General features: G+C 38.7%; 1 protein-coding gene across 2 annotated transcripts; it reads right to left on the bottom strand.

Annotated features, from left to right (window-relative positions):
• Nucleotides 1-11289: 11289 nt before the first annotated feature.
• On the bottom strand, nucleotides 11290-15559 carry LOC119982231 (putative glucose-6-phosphate 1-epimerase). 2 transcript variants are annotated; one of them, XM_038825497.1, is made up of 8 exons: nucleotides 15198-15559; nucleotides 14939-15013; nucleotides 14302-14358; nucleotides 14055-14218; nucleotides 13488-13622; nucleotides 12850-12952; nucleotides 12094-12193; nucleotides 11290-11838 (listed from the first exon to the last, which is right to left on the bottom strand). In XM_038825497.1, the coding sequence occupies exons 1-8, from the start codon at nucleotides 15306-15308 to the stop codon at nucleotides 11630-11632; spliced, it is 954 nt and encodes a 317-aa protein (XP_038681425.1). In that variant the 5' UTR covers nucleotides 15309-15559; the 3' UTR covers nucleotides 11290-11629. The 2 variants fall into 2 exon arrangements, with proteins under 2 accessions (XP_038681425.1, XP_038681426.1); XM_038825498.1 differs by having other exon boundaries at nucleotides 13488-13587.
• Between the last annotated feature and the right edge of the window lie 6245 nt (nucleotides 15560-21804).

The raw sequence follows: 21804 nt of genomic DNA, 5'->3' as shown, positions 1-21804 counted from the left end.
GAAAACCAGCTTACCAAGTGAGGGTGCCTTGGATCCTTATAAACTAGAGTTGGTAGCCCTATTTTTTAGATGTGGGATACTCATCAAACCACCCCCCCTGGACAGCCGACGTCCACGGCGGCTACGCTCGCCTGGCGGCTCCGCTCGCCCTTCAGATGGCAGCCCTTTCCCGGACGGCAACCCTCTCCGCAAACGCGACTCTCTTAATGAAAGCACCAATGATGAATACCCACACCGGCCCATAAGGCCCAAGGTAGAACTACAACCCAGAAAACCGGCTTATCAGGTGAGGGTGCCTTGGATCCTTATAAACCAGAGTTGGTAGCCCTATTTTTTCGATGTGGGATACTCATCAGAGGCCTTCGACACTAGGTTGACCGTGAAGCTTGACATCGATACGGTGCTGGCGAGAAAAGTTTTGGGGGTCAAGTCAGTTGACACATTCTTTTATTGAGATCGTTGTTATTCTATATTTCAATTTCCCTATTATTCGTTTGATATTTCTGTTAAAAAAGAACCGGGTCAATTTCCCAACATCTACAATCTCAATGTCGCAACCGGGGTCACGACGCAGTCCGACGTTTGAAAGGATGAAAAATGTTTAGAGTCGCCACCAATTGATTTAAGGTGCAATTGGACACCGTAAAAAACCTGCGAACCAGAGAAAAGGGTACAGGGATCGATTGAGTGTGGGGAAGGTGTTAGGCACCCCACAACTCCCGTTTGAAAACGGTTACCCGGATTAATCTAATGGCTATCTTATGGAAACTTGCTCTCTGCAAGATATAATTATTTTGAGAAAAAGGTTGGTATGAAAAATACTATCAACTCATGATAGCTTTGGAAAAAGGGTTTGAAATAACACTTATCAACTTATGATAGTGTTTGAAAAAAGGTTTGGAATATTACTATCAACTTATGATAGTTTTTATTTGGGAATACACTGCCAACTTTGGTAGGTTTAAATTTAAATACCAACTTATGGTTTATTGAACAAAATGCCCTACCAACTTTTGGTAAGTTTGATTTTAAATACCAACTTATGGTATAAATGATTATATGTACTACCAACTTTTGGTAGGTTTAATTTTCAATACCAACTTATGGTATAAATGATCTTATGGAAACTTGCTCTTTACAAGGTGTAATTGTTAAAGTTTGAATTATTACTTTCAACACACTTATCAACTTATGATAGTGTTTGAAAAAAAGCTTGGAATATTACTATCAATTTATGATGGTTTTTATTTGGAAATAGGTTTGAAATAACACTATCAACTTATGATAGTTTTGGGAAAAGATTTGTAAGAATACTATCAACTTATGATAGCATTAAAAAAAATTGTAATTTTACTAAAAACTTATGATAGTTTTTATTTGGAGACACACTACCAACTTTTGATAGATTTAGTTTTAAACACCAACTTATGGTGTTAATGATAAAATACCCTACCAACTTTTGGTAGGTTTAATTTTGAACACCAACTTATGATGTAAATGGTAAAATGCCCTACCAACTTTTGGTAGGTTTAATTTTGAACACCAACTTATGGTGTAAATGATAAAATGCCCTACCAACTTTTGATAGGTTTAATTTTAAATACCAACTTATGATGTAAATGATAAAATGCCCTACCAACTTTTGGTAGGTTTAATTTTGAACACCAACTTATGGTGTAAATGATAAAATGCCCTACCAACTTTTGATAGGTTTAATTTTAAATACCAACTTATGATGTAAATGATAAAATACCCTACCAACTTTTGGTAGGTTTAATTTTAAATACCAACTTATGGTATAAATGATTATTTGGAAAAAATGTCATTTGCCAATTTAATCCATTATTGCCAACTTATGGCAAATTCATAAATGAAATCAAATATGGTCCATAATCCAGATAAGTGAAATCAACTTATGATTTCCTTAATTTATATGACAACATATCAAAGAATCAAGATTTGCACAAAACAGATTTTCAAACCACACATTGCGCACAGATTTTTCAACTCTGATTTCACCTATCAAATGAGGTCGAAATGCAACGAAATTTTATATACAATGTCACAACACCTCAATAAACACTATATCAAAATTTCAGAGCAAAATTCAAAGTTTAAAGCAGTCTGCTAATCTCGGACAGATTAGGGTCTTGAAAATCCTGCAGTTTGAAGTCCTTGATTGTAGAGGCTCGCATTGGAGAAGATTGTTGTAACAAAAAAAATAACAGGAAAGCTTGATGATTGATGAACTTGATAGCAAGAAGTTTCTCCCCTTTTCTTTCTCTCTTTTTCTTTTTCTCCCCCCTAGCTCTCTATTTTTGCTCTCTTCCCTTAGCTCTCTCCCCTAGCTCTCTATCTTGCTCTCCTCCTTTAGCTCTCTCCCTTAGCTCTCTATCTTGCTCTCCTCCTTTAGCTCTCTCCCCTAGCTCTGTATCTTGCTCTCCTCCTTTAGCTCTCTCCCTTAGCTCTCTATTTATAGGAAATTAGGAGCTACCCATCCATTGAATGACCAACCATGACAACCTAAGTGGAGTCACCACCATTGAATAACCAATTTGCACTAAGTAAGTGGATTCACCACCATTGAATGTAAATGGAGTCACCACCATTGAATTTGCACTAAAATGATGGATTCACCACCATTGAATGTAAATGGAGTCACCACCATTGAATTTAAGTGGAGTTGCACATCAATTTGCACTAAAATGATGGTGATGCATGGAATGATGTCAAGAGAGATATACATATATGTGTATATATGTATAGGTGGAAATAGTAATGGGTTTGACAAATCATGTGGTGGGCTTTCAAATGATAATCAAGACATTGGTCAAGATGGTAGTGGACACAAGCAAATTAGCTCTTCATGAAATGGGTCAACAAATGTTGAACATAGGTTGGTATGAATTGGGCTAAGATATGAGTATTTGTGGGCTTAAGAATCCAAGAAAGAGAATATTTATGGGCTTATAGGTACAACAAATGTGTTTTTTTTGCATTTTTGTGTTTTTTCTCATTTTTGTATTTTTTGTATTTTAGCCGGACGAAAATCGGGTACTACAGCTGCCCCCCTTTGTATGTCTTTTATGAAATAAAAGGCAAACAAAGGTATAGTCAACCGAGTTTCGTACGAGAATTGAAATGCACGGGATCACTATGGCCATTCCCGGCTTGGCCAAATATTTGTGCAAGAAAATAAAGGGGCACGGGATCACAAGGCCATTCCCGGCTTGGCCAAATATTGGTGCAGGAAAATAAAGGGGCACGGGATCACAAGGCCATTCCCGGCTTGGCCAAATATTGGTGCAGGAAAATAAAGGGGCACGGGATCACAAGGCCATTCCCGGCTTGGCCAAATATTTGTGCAAGAAAATAAAGGGGCACGGGATCACAAGGCCATTCCCGGCTTGGCCAAATATTGGTGCAGGAAAATAAAGGGGCACGGGATCACAAGGCCATTCCCGGCTTGGCCAAATATTTGTGCAAGAAAATAAAGGGGCACGGGATCACAAGGCCATTCTCGGCTTGGCCAAATATTGGTGCAGGAAAATAAAGGGGCACGGGATCACAAGGCCATTCCCGGCTTGGCCAAATATTTGTGCAAGAGAATAAAGGGGCACGGGATCACAAGGTCATTCCCGGCTTGGCCAATGTTTTTTTTTAATCTTTGACTTTTTTTTTTGGTGAAAAGGTGCTCGGGATCACTGTAGCCATTCCCGGCTTGGCTGAAAATTTTTTATTTTTGATTTTTTTATTGTGAAAAAGGTGCTCGGGATCATTGTAGCCATTCCCGACTTGGCTGGAAGAGATTTTTTGATTTTTTGAGAAAAAGGTGCTCGGGATCATTGTAGCCATTCCCGAATTGGCTGGAAAAGATTTTTTGATTTTTTTGATTTTTTGATTTTTTTTTTAGAAAAAGATGCTTGGGATCATTATAGTCATTCCCGGCTTGCCTGGAAAATTTTTATTTATGCAGCGATGATGCATGCACTGACCTATTTTGCTCAATTATGAATGTCTCATGAATGAATGAATGCATGTTTTCTCAAGGCTTTGCCATCCTCCAACAAGCGCACAATTACGAATTGCTAAACCAAATTTGTTTCTCTGTTAGGGTTGACCTTCTGACTCACTGAGCTTTCAATGTATCTTCTCTAATCTGATTAGTGAAGGCCTTTTTCCATTCTGGATTCTAGCTCTTGGGCTATCTCTTTTCTTTTTCCAATGTGCATTCTCATAATCAATTGATTTTCCTTGAAATTTGCATGTTCGTACGCATCTGAGTTCAAAGCTACCCATTTATCTGAATTTCTTTATTCAATTTAATTTTTTTTTTTTGCACGGCTTAGGAATGTGAGCTTCTCTTTCCTGCTAACACCTGCTTCAGCTTCAGGCTTTTCACTCAGATCCTTTCCAGCTTAGGATGCCAAAATCCATCAACTTCCTATCAAAAGTATTGTCCTGATGCACTCATTATATTTCCTGTCAAAACTTTGTCAGTGATAAATTCAAAAGTACAGCCATGCTTGTCAATTATTGAAAGCAAATGATAAATTTTTGGAGTATGAAATGAGAATTGAATTGGGATGTGGAAAAGGAGACAACAAGCAACAAAATTGAAGAAATGAATTTCCTCACAATTTGTTTCTTGGAGTATCAAATGAGAATTGAATTGAGATACGTAAAAGGAGACTACAAACCACAAAATTGAAGAAATGAATTTCCTCACAATTTTTATTGAAAAGGATGGGTGGTAAGAAAATATTTTAGAATGAAATATGTACAAGAAATTAGGGAGGTCAAAGGCAAGAAGGACAAACCGAACTTATTCAAGATGAAATATGTGATAATTCAAAGATTGTACCAAAATTGCCCCAATTTTGGTGTGCACCCAATTAACAATAATCAAAACTGACTTGTATGAGGCTATCTCTGAACCTTCCATTTCTGCCAACAAACTTCTTCTTCTATGTAACAGACTAACACCTTAGCAAGGTAAAATATCTGATGGTATCAAGAGCACCCCAAAATCTACCCCAGTTTTGGGTGCATGTCCAATTAACTGATCTACAACCCTTCAATTACGAAATTAATTTTGCACTCCCACCTATGTCAATGTGAGACAAGTTAACAGTCAACTCAGGCAATACTCATCAATTCAACAGATTCGTGATCCAACCATCTTGCAGCCCAAACTAAAATGCCAATAAGGGTTTTTTTTCACTTTAGCAGAATTCTTCTTGTTTTTTTTTTTTTCCCCTATTTTTGCCTAGAGCGCCCTTGCGGGTTTTCACTCTAGCGGGAATATTTTTTTTATTTTTTTTCTACCAATAAAACTTAACAACTTCCTTGAAATTGTCCCGAATGTGCATTTTGAGGGGTTCAACTTCAACTAGCGTCTTCTCAACCTCTTGAACAAACTTTTCCAAGTTAATCATGTGATCTTCATCCTCACTTGGCTTGGCAATTATGTTATCCCCATGCACTTCAATCTCTTTATGCATCATATCATGAAACAGAATGACCTTGGTTTGCTGATAAGTATCTCCTGCATTTTTAGACCAAATGGCATGACTTCATAGCAAAAGGTATCACATAAAGTGATGAAAGTAATTTCCTCTTTATCTTCTAGTGCCATCGTGATCTGATTACAATCATCCTTCTTCAGTACTGGTGCAATATTTCCATATCATTCGGGGTATTTTACTACAGCAAGACATCCCGCATCAAATTGCTTCTTTATTTCATCTCTAATCTTCCAAGTTTGCACCAATTCAAATTTCCAACCCCAAATTAACAACCTCATCCATTTGAATTATCTTTTCTTTTTGATTAAACTTGTCTCAACATTTCTGACTATATCTCAGATTCATCCTCAATGTTCAAGTCAAACTCGACATTGTTAATGGGTGCCCCAAAATCTGGTTCATTCGGTTCATCTTTTCATTATCATCAATTTCAATCCTGTTAAAATGGAATATGTGAGATTTGGAATTTTGGAGGTGATGGATGAAATGAAATGAATAGATGTGAGAATTATGAGCAACGATTTTTGTGTATGATAAGCATATCAGAATCATCAGAAACATGAGAACATGCAAAGGCTTTACTATGCGAATTCATCAAAAGATAAAGTAAAGACATGCTCATTACAAAAACCCAATCAGTGGCCATGAGCTGGGTCACAGATCATAGTGCACATGGATATTACTCTTGAAGGCTGTTGATAGAGACTGGCAATTCAAAACTGGTCCAGTTGTTGAGCTTAAAACCTGAAGGACATGGCAAGGCTTAACAGCAAAGTTTTGATCATTCCCCATAATAGCAACATGGAATTCCTCAAACTGCTCACATAACTCCCCAAAATTTCTGACTGTTGGATTGCTATGTTTTCACTTCCGTATCATATCCATGACTGCTACCATCATGTGCTCCAGCCTGTGTTGTCCATCTTCTAGTGTTTGTAGCCCCATCTCTAGTCGAGCTATCACTGCACGCATGCGATCTGATTGTGGAGATGCTGCAATTACTGATGAGGAATCACCAGGTGGTGATGCTGAGGGACCTTCTTGGGTCTGCTTCTTTCCAGCAGAAGTTGTTTTCAAATGGCTGATGCTCTGACGCCATGTCCTTCTTTCCAGCATGGTGACTTGATATCCCAAAGAGGCTCGAGGCCGAGGAGGTCGAATGCTTTTGAACAAAAGCAACCTTGTGATAAGCCGTGGGAAAAATAACTTCCCCACCTTTGTTGGCTTCTTCTCGACAAAATCCTTGGCTTTGAAGATCGTGGCCAGATAGATCTTCCCAATATCAAACCACTGCCCTTTATACATAGTAATAATCATACTGTTGGACAGGAATTTTATTCTAGGGTATAAAGAACACTGTCTATTCCATCTGCAACAGATCCAAGTTGTACTGTGATCTCAGTGATTGCTTCGTGCAATTTATCTGGGTCATGAGCACTTGCTTGTCTGCCCCATGACATATATCGAACACCTTGTATGGCATGCTTTGAAACCATAAGTTGCCTTTTGTAGTCTTGAACTTTGTCGGTTGCTTTTTTAAGTCTCCTTTTGATTTCCCTCAAAGCTTCTTGTAGAGATTCGATAGTTTCCTGGGGATCGTCTTCGTATTCGTCTTCCCTTATAGGGGAGAGGTTGAATCTGAGATCATTTCCACCTTCATCTTCTTTAGAAGTAGAACCTTCATCAGTTCTAGACCTTTTTGCAGGTGGAGAGTTAGGAGTATACATCCTTGAAGATTTCTTGAGGAAGAAATTGGTTTCTGCTGATTCTTACTTTTGAATATTTATACGAATGGAATATGAAGGAAGTGTTGGACCAAGACTTAGCGTCTAGGTCAACATTGTGAAGATGGAGACGGAGATGAAGGTGGCTCAGAGAGAAAACACGCTTTTGCCAGAAATGATTGAGATTGAGATGAAGACGAAAATGGCTCTGCATATGCGAAGACATTCGCGGTGCCTGTCACATCAGTACTCACTTTACTGTCACCTTCCACTGTTATTTTCCCGCTTGAGGACGAATTTTTTTCTTCCTACTTCTCTTTTCAACTAGATAATAATCAAAAAAACAAAACTGTCACACTCAACTGTTCATTTCCCCGCTTGAGGACGACTCTTTTCTCTTTTTTTTCTTTTTTTTTTCTTTCTTTTTTTTTCAACTAGATAAAATAAAAATAATAAAAGAATAATAAAAGAATAAAAAAAAAAACTGTCACACTCCCCGGGAAATTACGAATATCTGCACGGTGAGCCAGGGTACATAACGGACGGTCAGGATCTAATCCAAGCAGGGTCTTTTAAACCGTCTGGTAAGAGATTCCAGCGATGGTGGAGAACATGGCTCTGATGGTGATGGTGGTAATGACCATAGATCACAAGTCTCCGGAAGCTTTCTCTTGTTGTTGATGCATCTCTCTTGGTTTCCATCTCTGGTCATGTAACCTTTCAAGCGCTTCACATCTGACAACTTCACTGGCTTTACAATAAAATCCTTTGCTCCTTCTCTCAAGCATCTGTTGATCGAGTCACTACGTTCTCAGATGACATGATTACCACTGGAATCTCTCTCAAGGCAGACGATCTCTTGATTTTCTTCAACAACTTGTATCTTGTCATTCCAGGAATACAGTAGTCGGTGATAATCAAATCCATCTTCAAACTATCAAACCCAACAGAACAATTATTCTCCTCGTCTAATCCCAGAAACTGAAGTACTCTTATTCCACTATCCACCGCCATCACTTTACAGGAAGTAATCTTGAGCAACCTTTCAATGACCATTCTATCAACAAGGTTGTCATCGATAGCCAAAACATGAACCTCCTCATAATCAGATATAAAATGATCTATTCCAACTCGATCAACAAGAAAATTAAGAGTCAATTTCCTCAAAAACTGCCCCATTATATTTTTTTGTTGTTCATTTTCATTGTTTTAGCAATTCACAACTGTAATATTGTACTATAAGGATGGCAAAGACATGAGTGAATTGGTGTTTTTTCTTCTTCTTTTTTTGTTTTTTTTTCATGCATGACTATGAACTTATTTAGTTTGACAAAATGCAATGACTATACCTACGTGAATGCATGAGAGAAGAAACCAGTAATGGAAATTACAATTAAAAATGTGTAAAACAAAACGTCAACGGTAAATGAATAAATCACACAAAAATAAAAATGCCATTATATGGGGTAACCTAAATTTCTGGAGGTTTCGGACATGGATCTAGGGTTTTATAAAGTGCTTGGGTAAGTTTATCTAACTATTCCGCGAGGCCTCAGATCATGTTGCTTTTAAAATCCCAACTATTGGGACAAAAGCTCCTCCCTTAACTTTTAAGGGAAGTCGATCCGGTGAGGATATCTTCCACTACCCATGCGGAGACGGAATCTCAGGAGAATAGTGGTCAACCCTCTCTAATACTAAAGGTAGAGCCCAGCTGGTAGGCTACAGTGAGTGTAAATGTATGAGATGACAAATACTTTACCACAACAAAATAAATCAACATCTCTGACATATAAAGGAAACAAACAATTAATCATACAAGAAGAAGTAACCGTAGCCAATCAATTTAATCATATGGGCTTGACCCTCTTAGGTTTAAAAAAACCTGGTGTCCCCAGCAGAGTCGCCAGTTGTCGCAACCAGGGTCACGACGCAGTCTGACGTTTGAAAGGATGAAAAATGTTTAGAGTCGCCACCAATTGATTTAAGGTGCAATTGGACACCGTAAAAAACCTGCGAACCAGAGAAAATGGTACAGGGATCGATTGAGTGTGGGGAAGGTGTTAGGCACCCCACAACTCCCGTTTGAAAACGGTTACCCGGATTAATCTAATGGCTATCTTATGGAAACTTGCTCTTTGCAAGATATAATTATTTTGAGAAAAAGGTTGGTATGAAAAATACTATCAACTCATGATAGCTTTGGAAAAAGGGTTTGAAATAACACTTATCAACTTATGATAGTGTTTGAAAAAAGGTTTGGAATATTACTATCAACTTATGATAGCATTAAAAAAAATTGTAATTTTACTAAAAACTTATGATAGTTTTTATTTGGAGACACACTACCAACTTTTGATAGATTTAGTTTTAAACACCAACTTATGATGTTAATGATAAAATACCCTACCAACTTTTGGTAGGTTTAATTTTGAACACCAACTTATGGTGTAAATGATAAAATGCCCTACCAACTTTTGATAGGTTTAATTTTAAATACCAACTTATGATGTAAATGATAAAATGCCCTACCAACTTTTGGTAGGTTTAATTTTGAACACCAACTTATGGTGTAAATGATAAAATGCCCTACCAACTTTTGATAGGTTTAATTTTAAATACCAACTTATGATGTAAATGATAAAATACCCTACCAACTTTTGGTAGGTTTAATTTTAAATACCAACTTATGGTATAAATGATTATTTGGAAAAAATGTCATTTGCCAATTTAATCCATTATTGCCAACTTATGGCAAATTCATAAATGAAATCAAATATGGTCCATAATCCAGATAAGTGAAATCAACTTATGATTTCCTTAATTTAAATGACAACATATCAAAGAATCAAGATTTGCACAAAATAGATTTTCAAACCACACATTGCGCACAGATTTTTCAACTCTGATTTCACCTATCAAATGAGGTCGAAATGCAACGAAATTTTATATACAATGTCACAACACCTCAATAAACACTATATCAAAATTTCAGAGCAAAATTCAAAGTTTAAAGCAGTCTGCTAATCTCGGACAGATTAGGGTCTTGAAAATCCTGCAGTTTGAAGTCCTTGATTGTAGAGGCTCGCATTGGAGAAGATTGTTGTAACAAAAAAAATAACAGGAAAGCTTGATGATTGATGAACTTGATAGCAAGAAGTTTCTCCCCTTTTCTTTCTCTCTTTTTCTTTTTCTCCCCCCTAGCTCTCTATTTTTGCTCTCTTCCCTTAGCTCTCTCCCCTAGCTCTCTATCTTGCTCTCCTCCTTTAGCTCTCTCCCTTAGCTCTCTATCTTGCTCTCCTCCTTTAGCTCTCTCCCCTAGCTCTCTATCTTGCTCTCTCCCTTAGCTCTCTATTTATAGGAAATTAGGAGCTACCCATCCATTGAATGACCAACCATGACAACCTAAGTGGAGTCACCACCATTGAATAACCAATTTGCACTAAGTAAGTGGATTCACCACCATTGAATGTAAATGGAGTCACCACCATTGAATTTGCACTAAAATGATGGATTCACCACCATTGAATGTAAATGGAGTCACCACCATTGAATTTAAGTGGAGTTGCACATCAATTTGCACTAAAATGATGGTGATGCATGGAATGATGTCAAGAGAGATATACATATATGTGTATATATGTATAGGTGGAAATAGTAATGGGTTTGACAAATCATGTGGTGGGCTTTCAAATGATAATCAAGACATTGTTCAAGATGGTAGTGAACACAAGCAAATTAGCTCTTCATGAAATGGGCCAATAAATGTTGAACATAGGTTGGTATGAATTGGGTTAAGATATGAGTATTTGTGGGCTTAAGAATCCAAGAAAGAGAATATTTATGGGCTTATAGGTACAACAAATGTGTTTTTTTTGCATTTTTGTGTTTTTTCTCATTTTTGTATTTTTTGTATTTTAGCCGGGCGAAAATCGGGTACTACACTCAAGATCATCCAATCAATTTCACAAATATTGTTGGAACAATTACCATTCTATTGTTGAATTGTTCAAACTATGAACGTCTAACCAATCTCTTCAAAAAAACATTTTGGTATTTGTGCTTGCCAAGTATGACTTCTAGAGTTCTAGTGAAAAGAAAATAATAGAAAATCAAACCTGAATCATTGAGCTGCAATGATACTTTTCTACAGATGACATGTTTCAGAATTAATCAGAAAATAAAAAGAAATTCTTTCCAGGATTCGTGAAGCAGGGTTTGACAACCATCTCAAAAACTTTAGGCCTGCCACCCTCGCTGTGGAAATGGAACCCTTCAGTGTCTCTCTCAGATACTTTCAGGTTCATACTTACAGTTGATTTAAAATTACTGACGATGATTCCTGAAATTAAAGCTATGAGCAAGGCAAAAAACTGCTCAGAAACTTTGCCTCTGAAGATCAAACTGCTCGCTACAAAAACTTGAAGACACAACCGAGAGCTCCAATCGCCCTGTCCATTCCTCACCTGGCTTCAGGGTGATAGGCCTCCCAATGGCAGCTCCATTAACACACAGCATCTGCTTGTACTCCTCATCACCAAAGTCTGCCATTGATTTTGATTTCTTCTCCCATGGATTCCATACCACTTCATAAAAGGGATAAAAGAAAGGTTAGAAGGGGAAAATAGGAGGATCCATAATCTTTTATCCAGTTTCTAACACTTGATTATCCAATTTCTTGTGAACATAAGAACCTACCTAACTACTTGTTACGTCTCGTGTTTTAGTGTTCATTGTGCAAACACAGACAAATATATCAACAAAATGTCCATCACTGGGATTGCAGAACATATGTCCACACTCATTTTTCCTATTGTATAGGCATAAGTATAGAAGCTTACCGCAGTCTGGTAGTCCTTCCTTTTTTATAACAAATGTCCGCTTCTTTTCATGATCAAGTACGGCAACAATACTTGGAGAATTAAGGTAGACTCGATCAATCTGTATGACAAGAACAAAATAACCTTTAAGAGTGGCACTTTTAACTCATCTCATTCAGTTTGCTCGAAAAACAAAAAGGGTATGAAGCATAACAGCGTCGTTTAATTAAAAGCATCTCTAACATAGAATCCTCCATTCTTTACAAATCGATTTAAAATTCAGGAATTTTTTTTGAATCTCCTTCCTTTAATAGAAGCATTTTTGCAAACAGAATATATCTCAAAGTAAACTAGAAAGGAAAATGAGGAGCTAAAAATAATAAGTAAAAACACCAACAATTCTATTCAATGAAAATCAAGAAGAGAAGTTAATTTCATACATGAATTCAAACTTAGACCTCAGTTTCACAGAAAACGCTTGACCTTTTGAGAAAAACTTAATAAAAAGACAAAAGAAATGATAGATCTTCCTTTTTTCAGCGTAGGTAGTCACAGGAAATTCAAGGAAACACCTACTATTTAACAATCTGAAATTGAGGAACCTCAAAATCAAAATCTCTGCATTTTGTCAAAGCCAAAAATTCATTCAAGAGTAAAATACACAATAAGTTTCACGAAAATGGAATATTCTTGGCCGGAAATTGATAAAAAGAAAAGCAAGACTCCGAATTATATGCCTTATAACATCTCAGAATGGAAGTAAAGTTCACTATTTACCTCGGATTCAAAAGTCACGGCATCTCCTTGTTCTGTAAACCGTTCTCTTTGGCAAAGGCTGTCTAGGTAGTCAAGAGTCTCCAATCCTTCTATCCTAACTTCACTGTAGTAGATACAAGTCTACTTAAACAACAAATATCAAATGCAACTAAGACTATTATGGGGCATGTAGTTGAGATATCCTCTCAACGATCGTAAATCATTTATAAGTAAACGAAAATAAAATGGCATGGAACAAATAATATATTCATAGTGCTCACATGGATTGCAAAAATGATACTATCAAAAAAAGGAGAGGGAATTTCATAATAAATAACTCCAATCAAAACCATTCACCATTCCCTGGCAGGGTATTTGAAATCCGTGTTGTTTTGTTATGGCAACTATCCATGTTAAATATCTAAATTTATTTCTCGTATCAGAAAACATACCCCAAGATCAGCGACAATCGAAATCAACATTCAAATACTAAATGTAGAACATAAGAGAATTCTAAAACCTCGTACTCTTTGGTCAAACAGCCTAAGATTCAATATTCTTGGCATATGCAAAAAAGAAAATGATTTTTAGAATATAAAGGAAATATTCCTTGCCTAATGTCGGACACCAACAAGTATGTATGAAGGAATAATCCTTACCTGATATCAGAAACTGACAAGTGAGTGTGGTATGCAAACGAGAAACTAAATGGCTTGCCATTGACATTTCTAACACGTGATATCAAAATCAGATCACCATCTGCAGAAAGGGATACCCTAAGACGAAACTCGAAACTGAAGAAAAGGAAAAAAGAAAAGAAACACTGTTAGTTCTAATGAGCATTCTTACTGAATGTGAATACGACATAGCGAAAGATCAGTAATGCTTTCTGACTTGTCCTAACAAAGTCCTGATTCAGATCTAATAATTCAAAATTAAATACTCACTTTGATTAAAAGTTTATCAAGCTATCTGGTCTCCTATCCACACAAATACAAATCTCACAGCAAATAACACTTTAATAATGAAAATTTTCACTACTATAGTTTCACTGTGTCAGTCAATTAAATAAGTCATTCATGCCGGCAAAGGGCTCATTCTCCATTGAGTGAAATTTTGAATTCAACTAGTCTAAATAAAAAGAACAACTTCAGTTCTTAGTTTCATTTCCTTTATACTGATAGTTTTAATGAATTGACAAGGGATTTACAGGACAAAGCTTGTACCTATGGGGCCAGCACTTGAGGTCTTCTTCGGATGGTTTAAGCAGCAAGTCAATAAAAGATTTGCAATGGGAATCATTAGGGTGCAGCTGTGGTGGATTTTCATCAATAACCCAAATCTTGTTCCTAGCGAAACCATGCTGCTCCGGTGACCCACAATTTCCAAACTTCACAAACATTAAACAATGTTTCTGTGAGATAACTTTTTGTATAGTTGAAAATATGTATACGTGAGAATTAAAAACATTACCTGTGGGAAGCAAATGGGGATTCCACCTCGAATGTCTTTCGGGGGCTTAAAGATTGCCTGCATTTGATACAAAATTCAATCTCTACTATTTTGTACTGAAAGTAACTTTAATATCTCAGCGAATTGATTAAATTACATTCCAAGATTACTAAATCAGTGTCATCTCAAGCATAAGATTTAATAAACGATAAGGTGAGGAACATAATAATTTAGTCAACTTGTAGGAGTTCATGTCAGCCTTGGTAAGCATCAAAACAATCCTAATGGTACTCGAAACCTAAAGCCACTTTTGTAACTTAGTTTGTCAGCCAACCATAAGTAACATCGACTCTCTTGCATTCAAATTGTACTGCTTATCGAACAATTGTTTACAAACAAATATCTTCCTCTAATTTAGTGACTCAGGAAAAAAAAATAAGGGATACGAAGTTTCATTAATGTAAGATGAATTTTTTTAACTGGGACCATAGTTTTTCGTTGAGAAAACTCGGGCAGATAAGGGAATTATATATCACAGCAATAACAACGGAAATCCTACTACTTTGGGAGATAATTGCCCCAAACTTCCAGACATTGACCTAACAAAACAATATAAATCGAAGAAAATTATTAAACCAGATGATTTTAAAAACCACACCTTACTGCTGGTGAATAGGAGTTCCTCCCCTCGTTCATTCCTCCAAGAAACAACCTGTCCTCCGTGCACGCTAACCTACATTATCCAAACAAAAAATGTGAAAAAAAATTAACACTAGACCATTAATTGATCCCAGTAAATCAAAATCAAACATGATTTCCTCCCCTATTTGGCTGCAAGTACTCATAAGTCATACTATAAATCAATTAATATGCATAACAGAATTGATGGCTTCAAAAGAAAAGCAAGAGAATCTCACCCGAGCAGAAGCCCCTTGTGGGTTCCTAAGCAGGATCTGTTCGATCCCATTCCAGTCCTTTGACATCTCAATGGCTGCCTTGCAATCCCACACTGCTGCAGAATGTCCCATCTGGTCCTGAACGACAAAGTTCTAAAACACCAGTCTCAAATTTCACTGGGAAAGGCAACAAGCACTGAAAAGCTCCTCAGATCCAGAGAGTATATTCAACGACAATGGCATTGAAAACCCTAAAACCAGCGAAGACCACAAATAAGGGAAATATATGAAAACTGTGTTTCCATATGGGGATTCATCAGAAGAAGAAAATTTTGGGTACTGGACTCGAACAATTTTTAACTTTCTTGAAAAGGTTCAAACTTCTAATAACTGAAACTGAAATTGATTACTGGGGTTAATGACATTGGAAGGAAAATTTGCTGAAACTGAACTGAATCATTTTTAGATGAAATATATTATTATTTTAAAGTTGCAGAGATCTAGGGTGTGGAGATACGAGGAAGTCATAAAAGCGGTCAAATTTTGAAATGACAAGAATTTCTGATTAGGACAAGTCAATTTTATTTGTCATTTGTATTTAAAAAAAAAAAATTATTTGTCATTTATTCGGTCTATCTCTTCTAGGGTCAAGGATGGCAAAAAATCCCGATCCAAGCACAATTGGCAGGGTATCCGGTCCATTTAAAATCCGAAAATCGATCCTATAGGTTTTGAAAACGGTTTTGGTTTTGATTTTCAAACCGGCCATGGTTTAGGGTCGGGTTTGATTTTTTGGTGTCGGGTTTAGGGTACCCGAACCATTTAATAAAAGGATTCATTATAGTAATAATATTATAAATCATCTATAAAGGTATACTACTAGGATACTAAATTATAACATGATAAAACATATTAAAACGTATATATTTATATAATCATACTAATAAAACTATAAATTACACTAATTTATTTGACTTATAAAATCATAATTAATATAAATCATACTCAGCATTAATTTGTATTAATATAATCATCAAAAGAAAAAATAAAATATTAAAAGTTAAATGGTAAATGGGTACCCGATGGTAAGCGGTTATGGAACAGTTCCGGATTTGGAAATTTAAATGGTTTTTAAAATGGTTCTGGAACGGTTTTGGTATAGAGTATCTTAAATGAGAACGGTTTTGATATTTTCTAATTGGAAGGGTACCTGACTCGTTATCATCTCTATCTAGGGTTGATCATGGGTCGATAGGCCCAGAAATTTACGGGCATGGACATAGATAAGGGGAGTTTTAGTCACACCCCGATATTTACTAAATACACCCCTTATTAATAGTAACCCATGAACACTCTAAACTTTTATAAATACATCAAAACTACATAAATCTTAGACATTTTACAAATACACCTCGTAATCAGATTTGCCATTGCCGGTTATATTGTCGTCTATTGGGGTCATTCTCGATTGAAGCTTGTCAAAAATGTGAAATTTCGGCTCATACTTATCCCAGAGTCAGTATTCGAGACCAAAATCGTCCAAAAATGTCTTGTTTGGGATCAAACTCGGATCGTCAATTTCTGGCAGCGTCTTGACCAGAAAATTGGTGGAATGGAAGCGTCTTGCCACGAGGAGTCCAAAGGTGGTGTTGGTTTCCTCCAACGGTGGCCAAATTATTCGGATCATACGACTTTTCTCGCGGTGGCCATAAACTTTCAAACGTGATTTCGACGATTACGGTGGACAAAACTCATCGGGGTTGGTCGGGTTTAGTTTGTGGTGGCTTGGGCTTCAATTTGGTGGTAGTGGTTACCGGATTGGTGCTCCGATGGCAACGACACCATGGTTGGTCATGGGTGCTCATGAGGAAGAAGAAAGAGATTGTGAGGGGGTGGGATATGAAGAGCATATGTCTTAAAAAAAGATAAAGTCAAAGCAAAGTCAACAAAGTCGGGGTACACTTAGTAAAAATCAGGGTGTGACTAAAGCTTCCCCATAGATAATTGATGATAGGGAAATTTTATAACTTACTATCTTTACACCACTGATGATGTCTAAAACAGGTCTACCCTATCAGACAAATCAGCCAAGTCAGACTGAGCTGGAATAACTTATTTCTCCTTTGTTGGTACGTGATCTCTTCCTTCCTTCCTGCACAAGAAGCGAATGTAAGCTTCGGTAGGGCCCCGAGGGTGTACTCGGGGGGACCTCTCCGACGCTCAAGTCAGTACCGTACTAAACTTGGGAGGATGGCTCGTTGCTTCGAGCGTTGCCTCTTGCTCAGTAAGTATTTTAGAGTGCAGGAGTTAGATCGCTTACCTGAGGGCAGAGGTTCCCCTTTTATATGAGTTTGAAGTGTTTGAGTTGTAGTAGGAGTCGGACTCTCTCTCATTGGTTTTCCAGAGGGTTTCTCGGATGGTAAATTCTATCTGTATCCCTCTCCAAAGGGGAGTAGGACTCTATCTAGAATTGGCGTCCTATGAGGACTCTTCATCAGTTGAACTTCGTGCGTACATGCTTCTGTAGTACGGTTATCGAAGTGCGGTCTTCGGTCTGATAGTGCAGAGGAATATACTTCGGTCGAGAACCGAAGTGTACCCTTCGGTACGTCACCCATATTGTCCTCACTGGAACTTATTCTGCCACGTGGCTTTCTCCCATTAGTGGGGGTATTTTGGGAATATCAGTTGCCCCCCACACTCGTACCGAGGTATCTTAACGATGAACTGGGTATGAGTGTAATAATGTTTGTTCGACGGTTCATCTTTGCGGACAAGATCGAAGGATGCAGAGCGTCTCAACCTACGCACCGTTAGATCAGATCTTCCCCCTATATAAATAGGTGGCCTGCAGTTCTCTTCAATTTTGACTCGCCTCATTTTTACTATTTAGAGCGTTTAATCTGACTGACCGACCGAAGCCTTCCTTTGCAAAACCGAACATACTTCAATCTCTAGTTCTCTCAGTTTCCATACCATAAGGTCAGTCTTTACTTCCTTCTATTGTTTTTGTTTTTATTATGTCTCTAAGTTCCTCCACTTCATCTTTCTCTTCGGGGGACGCGTCCTCTTCCTCTACTTCGAGTGAACGGACTGCGTCTGACTCTGAAGTGAATATCATCGATTCTCCTACCCCCGGCCTTAACGAGGCTTCAGTCCTTCAGTCCTCTTATCCCGAAAATCCTACACCCGGCCTTAATGAGGCTTCAGTATTTCGGTCAGATTATCCCGAAGTTGCTGATCGAAGTGAGCTTCCCCCAAATCAACAAGCGGGGGGAGACGAGGTTGATTTCGAACCGACATGTCTATCTGGTTCAGGATTAGATGATCGTGGGGTGTCAAATATTAAGAGGGACTTCGGTATCCCCTGGGCCTGCCGTCGTATACCTTCAGACGAACACCCCCTTCATCCAAAGGAAGGGGAATTCGCCGTCTCGCTCCATTCCATAAAATACGGTGCAAGGATTCCATATCCTCCTGCATTGACCAGTTTCTTCCGCATCTTCAATATTTGTCCCGCACTTCTAGCCCCGAACTCCTGGCTCTTCCTTAATACCGTTCTTAACCTTTGTGTCAAATATACTATACCCTTCAATTCTTTTATCATCCAACACGTTCTCAGATTAAGTCGCCATGGTAGGGAGGTCGGTCTATACTACTTCCAGTTTCGGCCACCCATTGAGTCTCCTCGTTATCAGGCTTCAATCAGGCATTGGAAGAAGGGTTACTTCTTTGTGAAGGCGCCCCTTCAACCTGGAGAACACCTCCCTTTTCGAACTGAGTTCGGCATTCCACACATCTTTCATTTCAATAACCCTCGCGAGCTAAGGCATGAGACAGATAGGGATTTATTGGACCGACTAAAATCCTACCTTCCTCCCAACCCTTCGGTCAACCTATCTTTTAGTAAGATTGACTCTACGTACACCTACTCTTCGGTCATTCTTCAGAGAGGTGTGCTTCGGTTGGTCTTTTTAGACTTAGAGAAATTCACTTGTCTATATTACTTCTTTATTAACATGTTCGGTCATCCCTTGTGCAGATATGGCGAGCATGGAGGACTACGTCAACATGTTCAGCGCTGGGGCTTCGAAGGGCAAGAAGCACGGCATTGGTAAGGGAAACAGGAGGAAGCCGAACCCGAAGCGTTCAAGGAAGAACACAACGGGAGAGACTTCGACTGCAGCCAACGTGCTCAACGCTCCCACCACTGTTCACAGTTCGGTCAGGGTGACTCAACTGGGATCAAACCCCTCTCGGACTTCGGATTTTGTCAACGTCCCTCTTCCAGTGACCCAACCCCCCCCGAAGGATGGATATTGAAGACCTCACTATTCATACACCGAACTGGGATGTTTTGGTGAGTGACTCTGCCAATAACCCAACTATTGAGGGTAGGATGGTTGCGAAGGCTCCAACTCCGGCTGACTTCAGTCGATACGAAGCGCTTGCTTTGTCAGACAAGGTGTCAGAGCTGAACGTTGCAGCTATGAAGGTATAGTAATTTCACCTAACTTCAGTCTTGCTTTTTTGACTTGTTCATTTTACAAATGAAATTGATCCCGAAGTAATGAAGTCCGTCTTCATACCTATGTAGGTTGTTTCTGTTCTTGCCACATTGCCTGGAGGTATTGCCAACATGGCTCATAATGAAACAGCGGCCATTGAGCGGGCTGAAGCAGCTGCTTTGGCAAAGGCTAAGGCAGAAGCTGAGCTAGAGACATTTCGGGCCGAACTAACGGAGAGGACCGAAGCTCTAAATGCCGCTAACGCCAAGGAGCTCAAATACCGTAAGGAAAAATCCAGGCTGGAGGCTGAGGTCACTAGGCTTTCCCAAGCTGCTGAAGCTGAACGAGTGAAGGCTATTGCCAAAGGCAAGGCCCTGGGGGTTCAAGAGTTCAAAGCCTCTGAGGAGTTCAAGTTAACTCTTCGTCAAGAAGGCTACTTCGGTGGTCGTGGTGCCTTTAAAATGGCCAGGAAGGCTCTAATTGAGGCTGGGCAAGATCCAAGTGTTCTTGATAAGCTTTGCCCAGTTTTGGTTGGAAAGGACGGACTGGAGGAGTCCAAAGAGGAGATATATGCTGAACTTGCTAGGGCTGAGGAAGAAGTTCGTCGTCAGGCTGAAGATGAGGAGAACTCTGAAGAAGATTTCGAGGAGGGGGATGAACTCCCTTCAACTGTTGACCTTACCGCAGTCACATCCGATGAAGATCCTCCTCGTGTCATCCCCGCTGAAGGTGATTCTCCTATTCAAGCAACTGAGCCAGGTGAAGTTCGTGCCTTTACTCCTGAGGATGTTCCTCCTTCAAATCCTCCCGATCTTATCCAGCCTGAAGCTAGTCTGCATGAGCCTTCAGAGACTGAACTGCCTCCTTCAGTTGAAGATATTTAGCTCCTTTTTTTTCTTTTCTTTTTTTTTTTTTTTTTTTTGTAAACGATTAAGTATCTTTTGGTAATGATATCTTTCTCTTTTCATATTCAGTTCGCTCTACTTTGTTGTGAATGCTTGAAGTGTATTTTTTTTTTTTTGACCTTACTTCGGTTGAAGATGCTTGAAGTGTACTTCGCACGTGAAGTACTTGTCGTGGCCGAAGGGTTGGCTTCGGATGAAGTATACACTTCAAGATCGAAGTACTTGATTCGACTGAAGGGTCTAAGGGCCAAAGTGGCCTAATTTTGAGACTTAGAAAATTTTTCTAAGCTTTGGGCCGAAGGGCCTATTTGGACCGAAGGGTCTTATGTGGACCGAAGGTCTTGTTTGGACCGAAGGGTCTAAGGGCCGAAGTGGCCTAATTTTGAGACTTAGAAAATTTTTCTAAGTTTTGGGCCGAAGGGCCTGTTTGGACCGAAGGGTCTTAATTGGACCGAAGGTCTTGTTTGGACCGAAGGGTCTAAGGGCCGAAGTGGCCTAATTTTGAGACTTAGAAAATTTTTCTAAGTTTTGGGCCGAAGGGCCTGTTTGGACCGAAGGGTCTTATTTGGACCGAAGGTCTTGTTTGGACCGAAAGGTCTTAATTGGACCGAAGGTCTTGTTTGGACCGAAGGGTCTTATGTGGACCGAAGGTCTTGTTTGGACCGAAGGGTCTTGTTTGGACCGAAGGGTCTTATTTGGACCGAAGGTCTTGTTTGGACCGAAGGGTCTTATGTGGACCGAAGGTCTTGTTTGGACCGAAGGGTCTTGTTTTGGGGCGAAGAGATTATGCAACAACTTCTGAACTGTTGTTTTATTAAGCTGATTAACAAGTAACAACTTATTGAAAAATTATTGTTCAACTAAACAAAATATCTACGCAAGTTATCAGCATTCCAAGGACGCATCTTCTTCCCCGGGGTTTCTGGGTCTTCAATCCTGTAAGTCCCTTCCTTGAATGTTTCAATTACTCTGAAAGGTCCATCCCACGTCTCCCCTAGCTTTCCGGGGTGCTTTCCTGCGGCCTCCTTCTTTCTTAAGACAAGGTCCCCTGGGTTGAACTTTCTTTCTTTGACCCTTCGGTTGTAATACCGGGCCGTCCTCTGCTTGTACGCAGCAGTTCTGATTCGAGCCTCTTCTCTAACTTCCTCCACCAAGTCTAAATTATTCAGAAGTGCTTCATTATTCTCTTGGATATTGAAGTTAATGATCCTTGTA

The sequence above is a fragment of the Tripterygium wilfordii genome, chromosome 17, assembly GCF_013401445.1.
Source record: "Tripterygium wilfordii isolate XIE 37 chromosome 17, ASM1340144v1, whole genome shotgun sequence".
Lineage (NCBI taxonomy): Eukaryota > Viridiplantae > Streptophyta > Magnoliopsida > Celastrales > Celastraceae > Tripterygium > Tripterygium wilfordii.
This window is presented reverse-complemented; position numbering and strand designations above follow the sequence as displayed.